At 49.2% G+C, this 18,895-nt stretch overlaps 1 protein-coding gene across 1 annotated transcript; it reads left to right on the forward strand.

Moving 5' to 3' along the window:
* The first annotated feature begins 5,652 nt into the window (after positions 1–5,652).
* LOC136588389 (uncharacterized) lies at positions 5,653–18,895 on the forward strand. Its single transcript, XM_066587557.1, has 3 exons — positions 5,653–5,701; positions 11,266–11,388; positions 18,472–18,895. The coding sequence occupies exons 2-3, from the start codon at positions 11,299–11,301 to the stop codon at positions 18,670–18,672; spliced, it is 291 nt and encodes a 96-aa protein (XP_066443654.1). The 5' UTR covers positions 5,653–5,701; positions 11,266–11,298; the 3' UTR covers positions 18,673–18,895.

An 18,895-nucleotide genomic window follows, 5' to 3' on the forward strand; every position in this document is an offset into this window, starting at 1 on the left:
CCATATGACACAGACCTAAGACAAGAGGAATATACGCCAGCACTGCCGGCCGTCAGACTACAGGGAGGGGACAGGAATAAGGACTGAACGCACTTTGACTCTCTCACAGTTTTATGGCGCCTGCCGCAGTCCTCCGCCTGTGCTGATCGCGGGGCCATAAAACAGATGGAGGAAATATGACTTTAGAGCAAGGTTTAGATTTCATAACCGCGAGGCTATAGTACAATGTTCTGCAGTTCTTCATTGCTTTGTGTTATTCCCATGACCCTCGGCACATTGTATGTATGGCTTCACAGACCAGTTCTCTAGGAGTGCACTTCCATGACTCTGTCAACATCAACATACTGCCCCCCGTACAGCAGAATGTAGACCCCCGGTGGGACGAGTCTCTGGCGGATCCTTACATGAACGTCTCGCTTGGTCACTCCAACCAATATGCTTCTTGTACTCCTGCCAACAGTGATGCAACGGCCTTCCACAAAGTCTTCCTGAGGTCCCGGCCGAGGTTTCGTGGGGTAAGTTACAATCTTCTGCAGGTATTCCTACCTAGAAATAATGTGATCTACAATACATCTGACTTGTATCTTCTGTGCAGCCGGGATTTGTGGAGTGTAGAATGTGTAGGGAGCCTGCAGAACAGCAGATGACCCTTCCTATAGGTACCCTGCGCCTCGTATCAATGACCCCAACGGGGACTGCAGACGAGAGGAAAAGAGTCGTACTAACAGAATTCAGCAGATTACTTAGTAAAGGATACAATGTAACCCTCAGACGGTCCGGACCTTCATGACGCTGGAATGGTCCTCATTTCTCATCCCCCCATCTGTAGGAGGGCTTGTGTTTTGTGGGATGACTTCACTTTGTCAATGACAGCATTTCAGAATACATATAATCTATGAAGGAATGTGCCGACAGATGACTATACAGGCACTTCAGAAGGTCCCACTTACAGGTTTTGTGGTTCATGCGGTTCTTCAGCCAAAGCTAGAAGTGTATCCATCAGGAAGGAGCACTATGAGAGCTCCCTTTATATTCCCCATGCCTTGTGAATCTACTTCTGGCTTTGGCTCAGGAAACTGCCACAAAATCGGATGCCACCATAGGCAAGCTCCCAGCAGATGTTCGGGCCGCCTGGTGCAGCAACGGAAGTCAGGGCGCCTATGGCCCTGCGGCCTACAAGAATGTACGGACACCGGCCTGTGCCAGGACCTTCAGCGTCCCGATGGATGCGGCTCAATGATGTCACTCCATCACCTCCCATAGAGATGAATGAGGGAGCATCGCACAGCTCTGTGGATGTACTGACTTCTCACAGGGGACGGCGGTGGAACGGGGGATCCGGTGACTATAAAAAGGAGCTCCTGAAACTCCCCGATTCCTCAGCTTTGAACCCCATAATGTAGATTATTGGGCTCAAAGGTGCTGACATGTTCCCTTTAAGGCCAATAGAGTGAGGCATACTGTACCCGGTCACTAATCGTGATGTTATGGAGGAGACGCCAGGAGAAGCGGATACATGACAAAGGCCAATCAGTAAATCCATGAATGTTGTGTTACACATTACAGATCACACAGATTGGTTTGGCGCACTTTCACCTCGCACTTGGAATTGTCCTAAACTTTCTTGGTCACGAACTGTATACATGGCACAGTTACATCGTCTTCTGGGGACCGCCGCTTGTAAGTATCAGCGTGTCTATCTGTCCATCCGAGGTGCCGCTGGGTGCTACAATACCATTAGCATCCATTCACGGCACGGGTTGTGTTGTGCAGCAGTCACTTTACCAAACAATGGCATCTGATGGGTAAACTGTTACATATTGTCCATTTAGACATATTGGCAAAATGCGCCAAAGTAACCAAAATGGAAGCATACATTGGACTCTTCACTAGTCTTTACTCCCTCTCACTATTTTACATCAATACCTGCTACCATACTTGGGTGTCTTTGTTCAACTTCCACCTTGGGGAGCGGGCCAAGGAAGAAGTAGGGCCCTCCGCCCAAAAGAGGCCGTGTGGCAGTGGTTGAGCAGGCAGTACATCCCCGGCTCCCTGCCACGTCCCCCAGCACCAGATTCTAGGGCTTTTACCCACAAGCGGTTTTTTTTATCGCTGCGTTTTTCTCAATGGGACTTTCTTATGTTAAAATCACATCGCACAGAAATGGTAAGTCTGCGCTTCTGTGATGTTAACCTGAGAAACGCCCCTTGTGAAAAACGCAGCGATAAAACCCGCTGGTGGGTAAAAGCCCTAGAATATGGTGCTGGGGGCGCGACCGATTCCCTCTAATGACTTTAATGCCTTTTCCACTCGTTCTCCTTTCGGAGGAGCTACAAAACACAAGAGGTAATCAACTGGAACAAACCCGAAATATACCTACGCCCTCCTGCGCCCGTCGTACATGAAGGTGTTTCTCTCTGACGCACCTGTGTCCGGAAGGAGTGGAAGAACGGCGCAGAAGCTTGAAGTACCTGTAGGGAGGGAGTGGGAAAGACACTTGTGGAGGACCGCAGAGGTCCCGGACCTGCCAGGCATGCAGCCAAGAGGAGTTTTAATACTTTCCACAGTCTAGAGACCTTAGGCCTCATGCACACGGACACGCATGGATGCCGCTGCTGAATCCGCCTGTGCCCGCAGGCATGGGCATTAAAAGACAGTCTTTTACCCCTTTGGGTACAGCGCGGCTCTCCTCCATCGAGGCCGGATCTTCTTTCTTCAGCACAGCGGATGCGTCCAGGCGCGCGACCAACATGCAGTGCCGTGCCTTTTTTAAAAAATGTCCTGCTTTCCTGCATATCCGCGACATGTCTGCAGAAACAGCTGCGGGTCAGACAACTTATAATGACTTCAAGGGAAGCCATCCCTGCTGATCCGCAGGACAGTAGAGTATGCCGCGATTGCTTCCTGCGCGTGCGATCACATCCGCATGCGTTTAGCTGCTCTGCGGGCGCCCATGCATCCCTATGGGCGGTTTGATTTGCGGATCTCCTGCGCGGGTGCATGAGGCCTTATTGAGTGAACCGTATTAGCGCCCGTGAGTTCCATGGCTGTATGCGCACAGGATCTTTTTTTTGGCTCGGACTGAAAGTCCAAGTGAAAGTAATGGCAGCCCGTCGCCCGAGAATATCTGCTCAATGTAGCATGTTGGGCGGACCGCACAGGGGCAGATGTCTGAGTGCCGTGCGATGCCAGCTGTACCTGAGGACTGTGGGCGCCCGTGGGCAGGGGCCCTGAGATGTGTTACATGTGGATTACCCTCTCAGTTCTGAACTAATGCCTTTCAGTTGAGTATTTTTTAGTCTGCTGATATTTTTTGTTTTTCATTTAACCCTTTCTTATACGATCAAAATAGAATCATTTTCCTCTTCATTTGTCTGTATAAGGAAAACAGCACAAAATTGGAAAAAAGCGCCTTTCCTCGATGTCTCTCCTCCACCTAAAATAATCCTCTCCTTCTCCCGTGACACCAGATCCGTGCGGGTCATCCTACCCAATAACTATGCAGCAAAATGACCTTTATTCACCGACTTTTACCTTTATGTAAGGTCTCGCTATTAATGACGGTGCCATATTTACTTCCACTCACTAGCATTAACCCTTCGGGTGGTCCTATAGGGTCCAAGACCCTCACCCTGGCCAGGGATTCTATACCAAAGAGAAACCGGGGGAAAGTGTACATTCCATCAGCCCTCGGGAATACTTTGGGCTTGCCGCATTGGTCTTTGCAGTCCTCTGTCTTCGCCTGTTCACCCCCGTGGTGTCAGGAAACAGCAGGGAAGGATTTTCAGTCTCCTTCCATACATTTCGGGATCCGCAGCCTGATGGTCCTGCAGCGTCTCCCTAGAAGTGGCATCACCAGGAACGGGCCGGGCAGAGGACTCCCTCTCCTCCCATGCGCTGCCCACATCATTTTCATCCCTGGTCATTTGGGCCCGGTTCTGCTCAGTTCTGAGCGCCGGGTCTCTCCACTCGCTGGTCACACCATAGACGTTAGCGCAGTCATGAGAGCGTCAGCGGTCAGTCTGTGTGTGGCGAGAGCGAGGAACGCTCCCCCAGCTGCTTGCCCAAGGAGAAAAGTGTTCATTTTTAATTTTTGGAGCCTGGCACTCATATTTGGCATTATTTTTGCCATTTTGGTAAGAAACACAATTATTTTACCACTTAGTAAAGTCAACTTATTGCCATGGCGGCCTCGTCCGAAGAACTGCAGGGTTCAAACTGCTGACTTAGTCGGCCGCCCAAAGGGGATAAGTAATAGTTTTGTGTTTTCACAGATGATCTGCTCGGGATTTCTGGCTGTGGCTGCTAATAGCATCGTATCCTCTAAGTTGGTGAGTAAATGCTGAATTAAGGAAAAGGCGTATAATGGTAGATACAAACGGGTCACTGAAAGCAGTCGGGGGGGGGGGGGTACAACTCTGGAAAAGACCTGTAGGACACTGTTCATGCAGCGTCCGAGGAGCGGCCCCAGCATAGGACACAGCGCAGTAGAGTTTGGGCTTTGTCGCTGGGCTCTACCGTCTCTCACCCTGAGGGTAGCACGGATCCGTCCAAGTTACCGAGGGGAGGTGATAGTAGAAGTATGGTGAGGGAGTAAAGCCTCTGATCCTGCAATCAAGAAGGTTGGGTCAGGTTGTCAGCTGTCACAGCTGAGAACCCAGAGGAGAAGGGAGAAGAGGTGTTTTAACCACTTTTACCTTCTTCTTTCTTGGGTAGAAAGCGCTCAATAAGTGCTATGTACTAAAAAGTGAAAGTGGAAGGATTATTTCCACTGTGTGAGCTGGCGATCACATGACTGCCCGTTTCCCCCAGTCACAGCAGGGCTGCAGGGTCCTAGTAGACCCAGATCAGCTGTGCCAGTGACTATTGTCCCTACAGGGGAATGTTTTCCTTGTATCTGAGGCTCATGTGGATGCGGCTCCTATAGATGCCCCAGCTACAGTGGGAAATACAAAAAGACATTGTGAATGGCACCCAGAGGTCTTGTATGACATCATGGGGGTCACAGGTGGTAAAAATAGCTGCAAAAATAAGTTTAAAAAGTTGCAGAATAAAATTAAAATATAAACATAAAGAAGAAAATGACCGACCGCCAACCAAAACCGTCACCGTATGCGCCCTGTAATCAAAGACTAGACGCATTGTATCAAAATGTCTGAAGCTAAATGAGGAGCCCCCCCCAAACACTTTTTTTAATCTTTTTATCCCTAATAAAACTAAAAAATGGGGGAAAGTCAGTGAAAAAAGACATTAAATAAATCCCCACACGTCACAGAAAGAAAACCGAAGCCAAAATAATTGTGTTAGCTGAAGGAAATACAAAGGGCAGTAAAACCTCCACATGGGTGAAACCGCTACAATGTGTCTAGCCCTTAGGGGGTTAATAATAGTACAGCATGCTAGTAGGCAATGGTTTCCAGTGAAATGGCGGTAACCGGTGGCAGCCATTAGGATTCTGAATGCCGCTTTAGATGTGACCCCAGCGAGTGATTTGCCACTTACAGCCGCAGATGGTGGACGGGGGGCGGCGCGGCGTGCAGGTCGTCTGCTGCCATCTGTAACATATTGCCTATGTGCTTCACCACAGATCAGAGTCTGCAACATCTTCCACATCCACAGCATTCTCGCCTCTGTGGCTGGCATTGTCTTATCCGCCATTGATTCCTTCAGGATTTACCCTTGTGGTACCGACTGTGGAGATGTGAGTATTTCCAGCATTAGCCTCATAAGTTGCTTGATACATTGGTCTAAAAAACAATGCTAACACTTATTTGGCCACCATACTGTATGTCACCGTGTTTCCCCGAAAATAGGACCTAATCCAATAATAAGACCTACCCCAGTTTTCAGAGGAGGCTTGAAATGTAAACCCTCCTCCGAAAATAAGACCCAGCTAACCTGCAAAAAAAATCAATACTAACTTGGTCTGCAGTGTCCCAATGCCTTGCGATGGTCTCTGGCGGCGCTGCGGCAAACTGCAGTGTCCTCCGCTCTGACATTTCAGCTGCTTTCTGGCGACGGGGCTTTGAATACCCCACCTCCAGAAAAGCGAGCACTGTGATTGGATCGAGCGCCAGCCAATCACAGGCAATGCTCCATGAGCCAATCACAGCCATTCAGTGATGTAATTTACTGAGTGGCTATGAGTGGCTTATCGAGCGCCAGCTGTGATTGGCTGGCACTTGATGAGCCAATCACAGTGCTCGCTTTGCTGGAGGTGGGGTATTCAAAGCCCCGTCACCAGGAAGAAGCTGAGATGTCAGCCAGTGTCCTGCATCTCCGAGTTACCCCCAATTTCAACTAGTTCATCATCCAGTGAGACCCCCATCGATCAGACCTCTATCACCTGTGGGTAGGTAGTAATAGTCGATGTTGGTACCAACTCTTTAAGTTCTTACCAGCAGTTGGATTACTGTATACTACAGCGGCTCATTAAGCAGAGCAGTCAGACAATGTCTGCTATCAGGGATGCCATTCTAGGGCTGCGCTCTATCAGATGCCGCAGCCGGGGGGCGCCACAGCGACTTTGTGTTACATGACTTGTATATTCCTGGTTATTGAGATCAATTGTATTTATTACACAACTGAAACCGACGCTGGAAAGATGAAGGCCTGGTGCCCACGGGCGCACGGACTCCCAGTGCAGAATCCGTCCGTGCCCGCTGACATCAGGCCGAAAAATACATTTACTCACTGTGGCGCGGGTCTCCTTAGACGCGGACGGATCTTCTTTCTTCTGAACAGCGAATGCACTCGGGACACCGGCAGCGTGCCGCGCGCATGCGCCGTGCTTTCTTTTTGTTTAATGTCCTGCTTTCCGGTGGATCCGCGGCGCGGACGCAGTGTCAGCTGTGTATGTGCTGCCGAGCGCACAGCTTCATGGACTTCAATGGAAGCCATCCGTGCGGAAAACCCGCAGAAAATGGAGCATGCTACGATTTATATCCTGCGCATACGATGCGCACACCAGGATAAACTGACATCCGCAGGTATCTAATTACCTGTGGATGCCCAATGCATGTCTATGGGCATATTGAACTGCAGAGCGTCCGGGTGGGTCCACAATTCAGTTTGGGCCGTGGACATGAGGCCGAAAGAGTAGCTGCACTTTCAGAAAAACTGAAGAATTGATGATTGGGTCCCACTGCTGAGCCCCCCGATGATCACTGGAATGAGGGGGCTGCAGGACTCACTAGTCCCCTCCACTAGGTGACTTGTTTCCGGCTCTTCCAGCTGCTGGCGACGGCCTCATAGACGATCCCCGCTGCTCAATACTTTAGACATGTCCAAAGGTTTCTGGATGTGCAGCTACTCGGTAAAGGATCTGGAGGCTGCGGTCATAAGGCAATGCCCGATCATTGCACTGATTGTCCTACTTATGTAGCTAGAAGAGGAAGCCCTGCAGACGGTGTCCTTCCTAACCTGCCTACAACGGATTCAACCTAACTGCCTCTCAGATTAAATGCTATACCCCCCCCCCCCCCCTCCGTAGGAGCGGCTCCGTCAGGCATCAACGGGGCTGTCTGTCCACTCAAAGGCTTCAGGGGAGACAGTATTACTGTGGCGGGATCTAAAGGGGTACCATTAGTGAGTGGGGGAGCACACAAGGGGCACATGAGGCACTGCTACTGTATGGTGATATTGTTACTGAATGCAACACTAAGGGGCACAACTACCATGGAGGGAACTAAAGAGCATGGGGCATTGTGGAAGGCAGCAAACTGCAGAGAGGAGGTGTTAGTAGGAGAAGTCATCATGGCAGTCTGGGATGAGAAAAGAAACAAGTGAACTGCTTCAATCCAAGATGATGTCCCCTGTGAGTCATTGGATGTAATTGTACTGTATCCATACCATGTATAGGCAGGGCTATATTAAATGGTCTTACACTCATAGCACTCAGATATATACATTTAACCCCTTGAGTGGCGGGTTTCCTACCACCCTGTCGTGCCCACCATGGCAGGTTTTTTAAAATGGTCTAATCATTGAATTTCAACTAGTTTTGCAGTTGCGTCTCAAGAGCCATAACTTTTTCATTTTTCCATTGACACGGCCGTATAAGGGCTTGTTTTTTGCAGGACAAGTTGTGATTTTTTTAAACAGGGGGGAGGAAAAAAAGAAATGGGGAAAAAAGAAAAAAAGGGGCCCTGTCATTAAGGGGTTAAATAATGCATTAACTTCCTTCTCTGGGTCATTACGACGCACGGATACCACATGTGTGATTGTATTTTACATTTTTTACCAAGTAAAGGGAGACAAGTGTTTTTATTATTTTTTTTTATAATTTTTTTACTTTTGTTTTTTTTTTTTTAATTATTTTTTTTGTCCCTTTAGGGGACTTCCACAGGGACCCATCAGGACCCCCTGATCACATTCCGGGGGTCCGATGGTGACAGCCCTTTACATGCTGCAGTCACATAGACTGCAGCATGTAAAGGGTTAACACAGCAGAGATTGGAGGTTTTCTCTGATCTCTGCTGTAAGAGCTGGTGCCTGGCTGTCCTCTGACAGCCAAGCACTAGCTCTTCCTGCCACAGAGACCATCGGCTTGCTTCTGACAAGCCGATGGTCTCTACGGCAACCTGTAAACAAAGCAGGAGACTTAGAAGCAGGAGATTGCCGGCAGATCGGCAATATCTTCTGCTGGTTTTTCAAAGCCCTTGCTTTGTTCTCTGTGGGACTGTGCAGGCAGAGCACAATGTCACAGCTTGTGGCATTGTCTGCAGCTCCCATAGTGATACATAGCCCGGAAATCTTCAGGGCTATATTACTATCGGCAGTGGAGCTCGTCTCGGAAAATTTCCGGGCGTGCCACTCAAGGGGTTAATATCAATGGGAACAGAAACTTGAAAGGTTTGTTACACAACATCCAACCGCCTTTTCCCTCAGAGGTGTCAGCGCGGCCCCTTTTGTCACTCAGCACACATTGATCCTGTAGTCACGTTCCTGCCGTACAGGTTGTAGTGCATCACGACTGATATATGCAATGGCTTCTGGGATACCGCAGATCATGGTGGGTGCTAAGGGGGGCATGTAGATGCTAATCACAAGGTGTAAAGGCTGGGGAACATGGAAGCCCAGGAAGAGCTCACTGTTGTCATGACCTGTATGGCCGATCCATCTGTGCGGTAGTTGCCGCTCACCTCTGACTACATTGTGATAATGGGGGGAGGCCCGTCTTGGTGGGATTCCCTGTTCCAGCTGAGGCAGAAGCCATATCTGTAGTGCCCAGGTATGAAATCCCAGGAATTGTTTCTTCCTGGAAGACGAAGGGGCGATACAATGTCCTACAGGTTATAGCGCCAAACGCATTCGCCTTGGGGGAGTGGCCCACATGCTCCTCATATACAGGAGGGGTTTCCTCCCCACATTCTGACATTAGTTTGGTCACTGCGCCCTAAAGCTGGAAGGGGCTCCATCACTAAAGACTCCACCAAACTATCCCTTTCTATTACAGCCCACATTCTGTCACAGAAGGAACGTCGCCGCGCTCGTCGTCTGGTTTCTGCTCCGGTAACAGTTGTATTCAGTAGAGATGACATTGCAAGTGTCTGCGCAGAGTCTTCCACACGGTCGGCGTCGGGACGTCCAATTCTCACTCGCTCTGACGGTAGATTTCTGAGAGCTTCAAGTGAAACTTGGCGAGACGCTCCGCTGTTTCCATGTTTTTTACCTCAGCAGCTTGAGAATGAAAGCTGCGCTGTGATTGGCTGCTGTGGGGAACAAGAACATCCTACTGTTAGACTGTTTAGTTACAGGAACATTTTTGAGTTTATGTTTCCATTGATATCAAATTTCTGTATCTGAGTGTTAGTAATTGGGAGTTATGGGGGTCTCACATCGGGGGTCACCTGTAATAACCCTGTACTCTATAGAGCTCCATCTGTGAAGTCGTATTGTACTGGCCCAGAGTTAACAGGGGCCCCATAATGTCTTATACAATCGTATTGTCAGTGTCTCCTATGTGTATGCATTTGATGTGTGTTGCACCTCTGCAGCACTGAATGGGTTAATGTCTGGGTTATGTCTGAGAAATGTATCATATTGTATGTCATGTGACCTTGTGATATATATTTGTTTGCAAGGAGGATGCAAGTGGTTAGATAGAATTAGCAAAAGTCAGTCTGCTGCTAGTTCTTCTGACAAGCCAGTGAGTGAGCCGATACCCATGGGTCTGCGTGTGTGGGTGAAGAATGGAGGAAGCTGAGCGATTCCCTACTGCTTGGCCTGGGATCATGCCTGGGATACCTGGGATGTGCTACTACTATGCACTGGGTGAGGAAGGAATCGTTGCTTGGTGCATGAAGGCACAAGAAGCGTTAGTGTGAACCAGTAGAGGGTTAGAGAGAGAGAAGGAGAGTTGCCGGGAGCGGGATCACACAGATAACTCGACTGTGGATTGTCTGGATTGCCCAGAGCATCCTCCCTGTCACACCACCTCCTTCTGTTGTGTCTGTGCCAATCTACTGTTGAACCCATTATCAAGTTACAGTAAACGGACATTACCGACCGTTCCTCCAGAAAGTTATCCCTGTGTGTGGACTAAGTTATTCCTACAACGAGTTTCACCACAGAGGACGGAATGGTGGCGTCACGAGTGACCAGAAGATTTAAGGTAACCTCTGGTTACTTTTCCCTGTAGCCTTCCCCAGCAGTAACTTGGATGTGTCCCAAGATACACCCAGGGAAGAAGATGGTAGAGCCACCGTGACAGAAATCCTTATCTACCCTGCCATCTTCTTGGCTGTGGGACCACTCCATGGACCCTACAGTATGGAGCACGGAATGATCACCGTGTAGGGATGTTATTGGTTACATGTTGTCTTGGTGTAGATATATCAAGTGCTCCTTGTTTGGTAAGAGTATGACTGTCTTAGTTAGAGATACACTATTACATTAGAGTTTATGATGGAGCACATTATTTGTGAGTGTGGCTGATATACATACATACAGGTTCCAGGCTGATATATATATATATATATATATATATATATATATATATATATATACACATACAGGTTCCAGGCTGATATATATATATATATATATATATATATATATATATATACACATACAGGTTCCAGGCTGATATATATATATATATATATATATATATATATATATATATATATATATATATATATATATATATATACACATACAGGTTCCAGGCTGATTTTCATTATAAGATAATATTCATAATATTACGATTTTTATACTGATTGCGTCCCAATAGGCGCCATAATAATGTTTGTTCTGTTGCAGTTGGCCGCCATCGCTGTCACCTCTTTTGTTATAATGACAAACTTGTTGCAGTTGAACCTATCCAGCTACATCCTTCACTACGGCCTCCAGTCCCTAAACTCCATAGTGGGGCCTCCTCCGCAGGTACTGTATGGCTTTATGTACGCAATCCACACACTAAATCCCCTAAAAGGGCGTAATATAAAGAGATTGACAAAGCGCCCCCCCCCCCGGCTGTCCAGTATCAATCACTGGGACACTAGGAAAGTTGAGCTGACATCCTTCCCCTTACTAGATGTAAGATAGTGCGATATTGTGAAGGCTTTAGGCTGCCAGACATATTGTGTGTGTCCGCGTCCATTTTTATGTTCGCCCCTTCAGTATGACATGGCTAACTTAGACCCACATGGTTTTGCAACACTGCTATTGGGTTCATACCTCTCCCAGTAGTGATGTGTCGCTGGTGTCATCCACCTGTTCTCATACCTCTCCCAGTAGTGATGTGTCGCTGGTGTCATCCACCTGTTCTCATACCTCTCCCAGTAGTGATGTGTCGCTGGTGTCATCCACCTGTTCTCATACCTCTCCCAGTAGTGATGTGTCGCTGGTGTCATCCGCCTGTTGAGTTCATACCTCTCCCAGTAGTGATGTGTCGCTGGTGTCATCCGCCTGTTGGGTTCATACCTCTCCCAGTAGTGATGTGTCGCTGGTGTCATCCGCCTGTTGAGTTCATACCTCTCCCAGTAGTGATGTGTCGCTGGTGTCATCCGCCTATTGGGTTCCTACCTCTCCCAGTAGTGATGTGTCGCTGGTGTCATCCGCCTGTTGTCATACCTCTCCCAGTAGTGATGTGTCGCTGGTGTCATCCGCCTGTTGTCATACCTCTCCCAGTAGTGATGTGTCGCTGGTGTCATCCGCCTGTTGGGTTCATACCTCTCCCAGTAGTGATGTGTCGCTGGTGTCATCCGCCTGTTGGGTTCATACCTCTCCCAGTAGTGATGTGTCGCTGGTGTCATCCGCCTATTGGGTTCATACCTCTCCCAGTAGTGATGTGTCGCTGGTGTCATCCACCTGTTGGGTTCATACCTCTCCCAGTAGTGATGTGTTGCTGGTGTCATCCGCCTGTTGGGTTCATACCTCTCCCAGTAGTGATGTGTCGCTGGTGTCATCCGCCTGTTGGGTTCATACCTCTCCCAGTAGTGATGTGTCGCTGGTGTCATCCGCCTGTTCTCATACCTCTCCCAGTAGTGATGTGTCGCTGGTGTCATCCGCCTGTTGGGTTCATACCTCTCCCAGTAGTGATGTGTCGCTGGTGTCATCCGCCTGTTCTCATACCTCTCCCAGTAGTGATGTGTCGCTGGTGTCATCTCCCTGTTGGGGTCATACCTCTCCCAGTAGTGATGTGTCGCTGGTGTCATCCGCCTGTTCTCATACCTCTCCCAGTAGTGATGTGTCGCTGGTGTCATCCGCCTGTTGGGTTCATACCTCTCCCAGTAGTGATGTGTCGCTGGTGTCATCCGCCTGTTGAGTTCATACCTCTCCCAGTAGTGATGTGTCGCTGGTGTCATCCGCCTGTTGGGTTCATACCTCTCCCAGTACTGATGTGTCGCTGGTGTCATCCGCCTGTTGTCATACCTCTCCCAGTAGTGATGTGTCGCTGGTGTCATCCGCCTGTTGTCATACCTCTCCCAGTAGTGATGTGTCGCTGGTGTCATCCGCCTGTTGGGTTCATACCTCTCCCAGTAGTGATGTGTCGCTGGTGTCATCCGCCTGTTGGGTTCATACCTCTCCCAGTAGTGATGTGTCGCTGGTGTCATCCGCCTATTGGGTTCATACCTCTCCCAGTAGTGATGTGTCGCTGGTGTCATCCACCTGTTGGGTTCATACCTCTCCCAGTAGTGATGTGTTGCTGGTGTCATCCGCCTGTTGGGTTCATACCTCTCCCAGTAGTGATGTGTCGCTGGTGTCATCCGCCTGTTGGGTTCATACCTCTCCCAGTAGTGATGTTTCGCTGGTGTCATCCGCCTGTTGGGTTCATACCTCTCCCACTAGTGATGTGTCGCTGATGTCATCCACCTGTTGGGTTCATACCTCTCCCACTAGTGATGTGTCGCTGGTGTCATCCACCTGTTGGGTTCATACCTCTCCCAGTAGTGATGTGTCGCTGGTGTCATCCACCTGTTGGGTTCATACCTCTCCCACTAGTGATGTGTCGCTGGTGTCATCCGCTTGTTGTGATCATACCTCTCCCAGTAGTGATGTGTCGCTGGTGTCATCCGCCTGTTGGGTTCATACCTCTCCCAGTAGTGATGTGTCGCTGGTGTCATCCGCCTGTTGGGTTCATACCTCTCCCAGTAGTGATGTGTCGCTGGTGTCATCCGCCTGTTGGGTTCATACCTCCCCCAGTAGTGATGTGTCGCTGGTGTCATCCACCTGTTGGGTTCATACCTCTCCCACTAGTGATGTGTCGCTGGTGTCATCCACCTGTTGGGTTCATACCTCTCCCACTAGTGATGTGTCGCTGGTGTCATCCGCTTGTTGTGATCATACCTCTCCCAGTAGTGATGTGTCGCTGGTGTCATCCGCCTGTTGGGTTCATACCTCTCCCAGTAGTGATGTGTCGCTGGTGTCATCCGCCTGTTGGGTTCATACCTCTCCCAGTAGTGATGTGTCGCTGGTGTCATCCGCCTGTTGGGTTCATACCTCCCCCAGTAGTGATGTGTCGCTGGTGTCATCCGCCTGTTGGGTTCATACCTCTCCCAGTAGTGATGTGTCGCTGGTGTCATCTGCCTGTTGGGTTCATACCTCTCCCAGTAGTGATGTGTCGCTGGTGTCATCCGCCTGTTGGGTTCATACCTCCCCCAGTAGTGATGTGTCGCTGGTGTCATCCACCTGTTGGGTTCATACCTCTCCCAGTAGTGATGTGTCGCTGGTGTCATCCGCCTGTTGGGTTCATACCTCCCCCAGTAGTGATGTGTCGCTGGTGTCATCCACCTGTTGGGTTCATACCTCTCCCAGTAGTGATGTGTCGCTGGTGTCATCCGCCTGTTGGGTTCATGCCTCTCCCACTAGTGATGTGTCGCTGGTGTCATCCGCCTGTTGGGTTCATACCTCTCCCACTAGTGATGTGTCGCTGGTGTCATCCGCCTGTTGTCATACCTCTTCCAGTAGTGATGTGTCGCTGGTGTCATCCGCCTGTTGGGTTTATACCTCTCCCAGTAGTGATGTGTCGCTGAAGTCATCCGCCTGTTGGGTTCATACCTCTCCCAGTAGTGATGTGTCGCTGGTGTCATCCGCCTGTTGGGTTCATACCTCTCCCAGTAGTGATGTGTCGCTGGTGTCATCCGCCTGTTGTCATACCTCTCCCAGTAGTGATGTGTCGCTGGTGTCATCCACCTGTTGGGTTCATACCTCTCCCAGTAGTGATGTGTCGCTGGTGTCATCCGCCTGTTGGGTTCATACCTCTCCCAGTAGTGACGTGTCGCTGGTGTCATCCGCCCGCTGGGTTCATACCTCTCCCACTAGTGATGTGTCGCTGGTGTCATCCGCCTGTTGTCATACCTCTCCCACTAGTGATGTGTCGCTGGTGTCATCCGCCTATTGGGTTCATACTTCTCCCAGTAGTGATGTGTCGCTGGTGTCATCCGCCTGTTGGGTTCATACCTCTCCCAGTAGTGATGTGTCGCTGGTGTCATCCGCCTGTTGGGGTCATACCTCTCCCACTAGTGATGTGTTGCTGGTGTCATCCGCCTGTTGGGTTCATACCTCTCCCAGTAGTGATGTGTCGCTGGTGTCATCCACCTGTTGGGTTCATACCTCTCCCAGTAGTGATGTGTCGCTGGTGTCATCCGCCTGTTGGGTTCATACCTCTCCCAGTAGTGATGTGTCGCTGGTGTCATCCGCTTGTTGTGGTCATACCTCTCCCAGTAGTGATGTGTCGCTGGTGTCATCCGCCTGTTGTCATACCTCTCCCAGTAGTGATGTGTTGCTGGTGTCATCCGCCTGTTGTCATACCTCTCCCAGTAGTGATGTGTCGCTGGTGTCATCCGCCTGTTGGGTTCATACCTCTCCCACTAGTGATGTGTTGCTGGTGTCATCCGCCTGTTGGGTTCATACCTCTCCCACTAGTGATGTGTCGCTGGTGTCATCCACCTGTTGGGTTCATACCTCTCCCAGTAGTGATGTGTCGCTGGTGTCATCCGCCTGTTGGGTTCATACCTCTCCCAGTAGTGATGTGTCGCTGGTGTAATCCGCCTGTTGGGTTCATACCTCTCCCAGTAGTGATGTGTTGCTGGTGTCATCCACCTGTTGGGTTCCTACCTCTCCCAGTAGTGATGTGTCGCTGGTGTCATCCACCTGTTGGGTTCATACCTCTCCCAGTAGTGATGTGTCGCTGGTGTCATCCACCTGTTGGGTTCATACCTCTCCCAGTAGTGATGTGTCGCTGGTGTCATCCGCCTGTTGGGTTCATACCTCTCCCAGTAGTGATGTGTCGCTGGTGTCATCCACCTGTTGGGTTCATACCTCTCCCACTAGTGATGTGTCGCTGGTGTCATCCGCCTGTTGGGTTCATAACTCTCCCAGTAGTGATGTGTCGCTGGTGTCATCCACCTGTTGGGTTCATACCTCTCCCACTAGTGATGTGTCGCTGGTGTCATCCGCCTGTTGGGTTCATACCTCTCCCAGTAGTGATGTGTCGCTGGTGTCATCCGCCTGTTGGGTTCATACCTCTCCCAGTAGTGATGTGTCGCTGGTGTCATCCACCTGTTGGGTTCATACCTCTCCCAGTAGTGATGTGTCGCTGGTGTCATCCGCCTGTTGTCATACCTCTCCCAGTAGTGATGTGTTGCTGATGTCATCCACCTGTTGGGTTCATACCTCTCCCAGTAGTGATGTGTCGCTGGTGTCATCCACCTGTTGGATTCATACCTCTCCCAGTAGTGATGTGTCGCTGGTGTCATCCGCCTGTTGGGTTCATACCTCTCCCAGTAGTGATGTGTCGCTGGTGTCATCCACCTGTTGGATTCATACCTCTCCCAGTAGTGATGTGTCGCTGGTGTCATCCACCTGTTGGGTTCATACCTCTCCCAGTAGTGATGTGTCGCTGGTGTCATCCGCCTGTTGTCATACCTCTCCCAGTAGTGATGTGTTGCTGATGTCATCCACCTGTTGGGTTCATACCTCTCCCAGTAGTGATGTGTCGCTGGTGTCATCCACCTGTTGGATTCATACCTCTCCCAGTAGTGATGTGTCGCTGGTGTCATCCGCCTGTTGGGTTCATACCTCTCCCAGTAGTGATGTGTCGCTGGTGTCATCCACCTGTTGGGTTCATACCTCTCCCAGTAGTGATGTGTCGCTGGTGTCATCCGCCTGTTGGGTTCATACCTCTCTCAGTAGTGATGTGCTGGGGGTACATCACTACTGGGAGAGGTATGAACCCAACAGGTGGATGGTGGGGGGCATGACTGACGAAGAGGTTCACCCCAAAACACGTATCTATTGCTGGCTTTTATTTCAATAAATAAACGATGAGTCGGCTATTTGATGCCATTGCCTCAGGACTTCCACTGGAGAGTTGTGCCAACAATACAACGTGATACAGACATATGCTGGTATATTGTACAGATGATTGCAAGTTGAAGAGTATTTATAGTAAGATTTTTGAAATTGGAACAATTTTTTCTATTTTCAAAAATAAAAAACTATTTAAACTTCAACAGTTTTCCAATTTCTGCAACAGACAGTCAGAATGATAAAAGAATAAACATTTCACTGATGCATAAAAACCTGAACTCTTAAGGCTGCCTTAATGCGATAAATCGCCCGCGGAGCTCGCATGACACGCTTTCTATAGGATAACTATGGAAAGCGCAGCCTGACGTCCGCGAGCGGAGCATCATAGCGATACTCCGCTCAGGTGGTTAAAATGCTGGCATGCTGCGATTCCCCATGGTCAGCCTAGCAATTAGCGAGGCTCATGGCGGAGACCTTACAGTGCTCCCTCCTCCTCCCCCGCCGCGGCCTAAAATACAACAGTGTTTATCCTGTATTAACGCCCGGACTAGACTACACAGCACCAGAATTGTTTATTTCAATCACCCCATCTCCTGGAAAAAGTGAATAAAAGCCATGAAGAAGTTTTATGGGCACCAGTGTGGTACCAGCAGTAACTAGAGCGTGCCACACAATAGAAACGAGCCCCGACACAGCCCACCGACTGAAGGATAAAGCAGTTATGGGTCTCCGAATATAATGACAGCAAGCAGGTTTTTTTGAAAAGGTTATAAAATAATTTTCTAGGGGTTCTTATTTCTTAGTACTTTATCAATGTGGGATGTCCATAATTATACAGAATACAGCGAACCGTTTTATCATACTGTAAACACTGGAAAAGCAAAAGCCCAAAAATGACGGTGCAATTGCATCTTTTCCATTTAATCCCACTTAAAATGTTAAAAGGTTATGGATACATTGTATATTACATGGTATCAATAACTAAAATACAGTGTTGAAAAACCAACAAGCCCTCGTACGGCTCTGGGAATTGAAGAATTAAAACCTTTTGGGTCTTGGAAGTGGGGAGCAAAAAATGAAAATGATAACCTGCAATATGTGTTAGAATAGCGCCATCTGCTGTTTCTATTCTGTGTCCACCTCAGTAATCATTCCCAGGTGGTCACACATGCTCAGTCTTCACTGCTCCACTGGATATGTGGAGCGGCTGCTCCTGAAGCTCCAGACCCTTCTCAGAAGAGATGTTCAGCAAGACATAAGAAAGCCAGTCAGCATTACTGCAATTGCTCCACATCTTACCTGACATCAGAGAAGGTGCAGGAGCTTCAGGAGCGGCCGCTCACCACCCTGGGATGCCTCCACATGGCAGAGAGAAGCCATATTAACTAAATGAGGCCTCTCCTAAGCCATTGTAACGCTGGGGGGGTATTTAGCTCACAGTGCTACTGGGAATGGTGGTCTGTGGCACACAATCGACCGGAAGATCAATTTGCACATTTCATGGATATCACACATGACTGCATGAAATGAACATTCAATCCATGCATGACAATTGTGGCAAGGGCATCCAATCAGCAGGTGTTGCAAAACTAGCGATGGGTCTCAGTAGAGCATTAATGTACCTACTGCTAATATGCCAAGGAGGAGGGCTGTACAATAACAATAAGCATTGCAATGGTTAAAATGATTTTTTAATGGATTTTCTCATTCTAGATGCGTGCAAATGAAAATTTTGGTTTTGTTCTACCGGACCCTCCAGTATATTCTGAAGCAACTTTCCTGGAGCCACCGCCATATCCTCAATCTCCACCATTTCCTCCACCTCCACCATATCCTTGTTCTTTGTCAACTTCCTCACTTCCACCATTTAGTGAACTGATAGATTATTCCCAGCCACCGCCATACTCTGAATGAGGTACATGAAGACGGGTGCCTATGGGATTGAGACCTTGAGAGCAGAACATGTAATTCTCCAGACCGCTGGCAATATACCCTCTAGTGCTCATTGCAGAGGGCTCAGCTGCTGCGGAGTACTGGGTCCCTTCCATTCTTCATAGCTGCCTTATACCTGCTATTCTGTAGCTTGCAGTGGGGCCTCCAAAGCTGCAAGAAATCCCTGCCAAGCATTAAAACCTTT

The sequence above is a fragment of the Eleutherodactylus coqui genome, chromosome 13 (genome assembly GCF_035609145.1).
Source record: "Eleutherodactylus coqui strain aEleCoq1 chromosome 13, aEleCoq1.hap1, whole genome shotgun sequence".
Classification (NCBI taxonomy): Eukaryota; Metazoa; Chordata; class Amphibia; order Anura; family Eleutherodactylidae; genus Eleutherodactylus; species Eleutherodactylus coqui.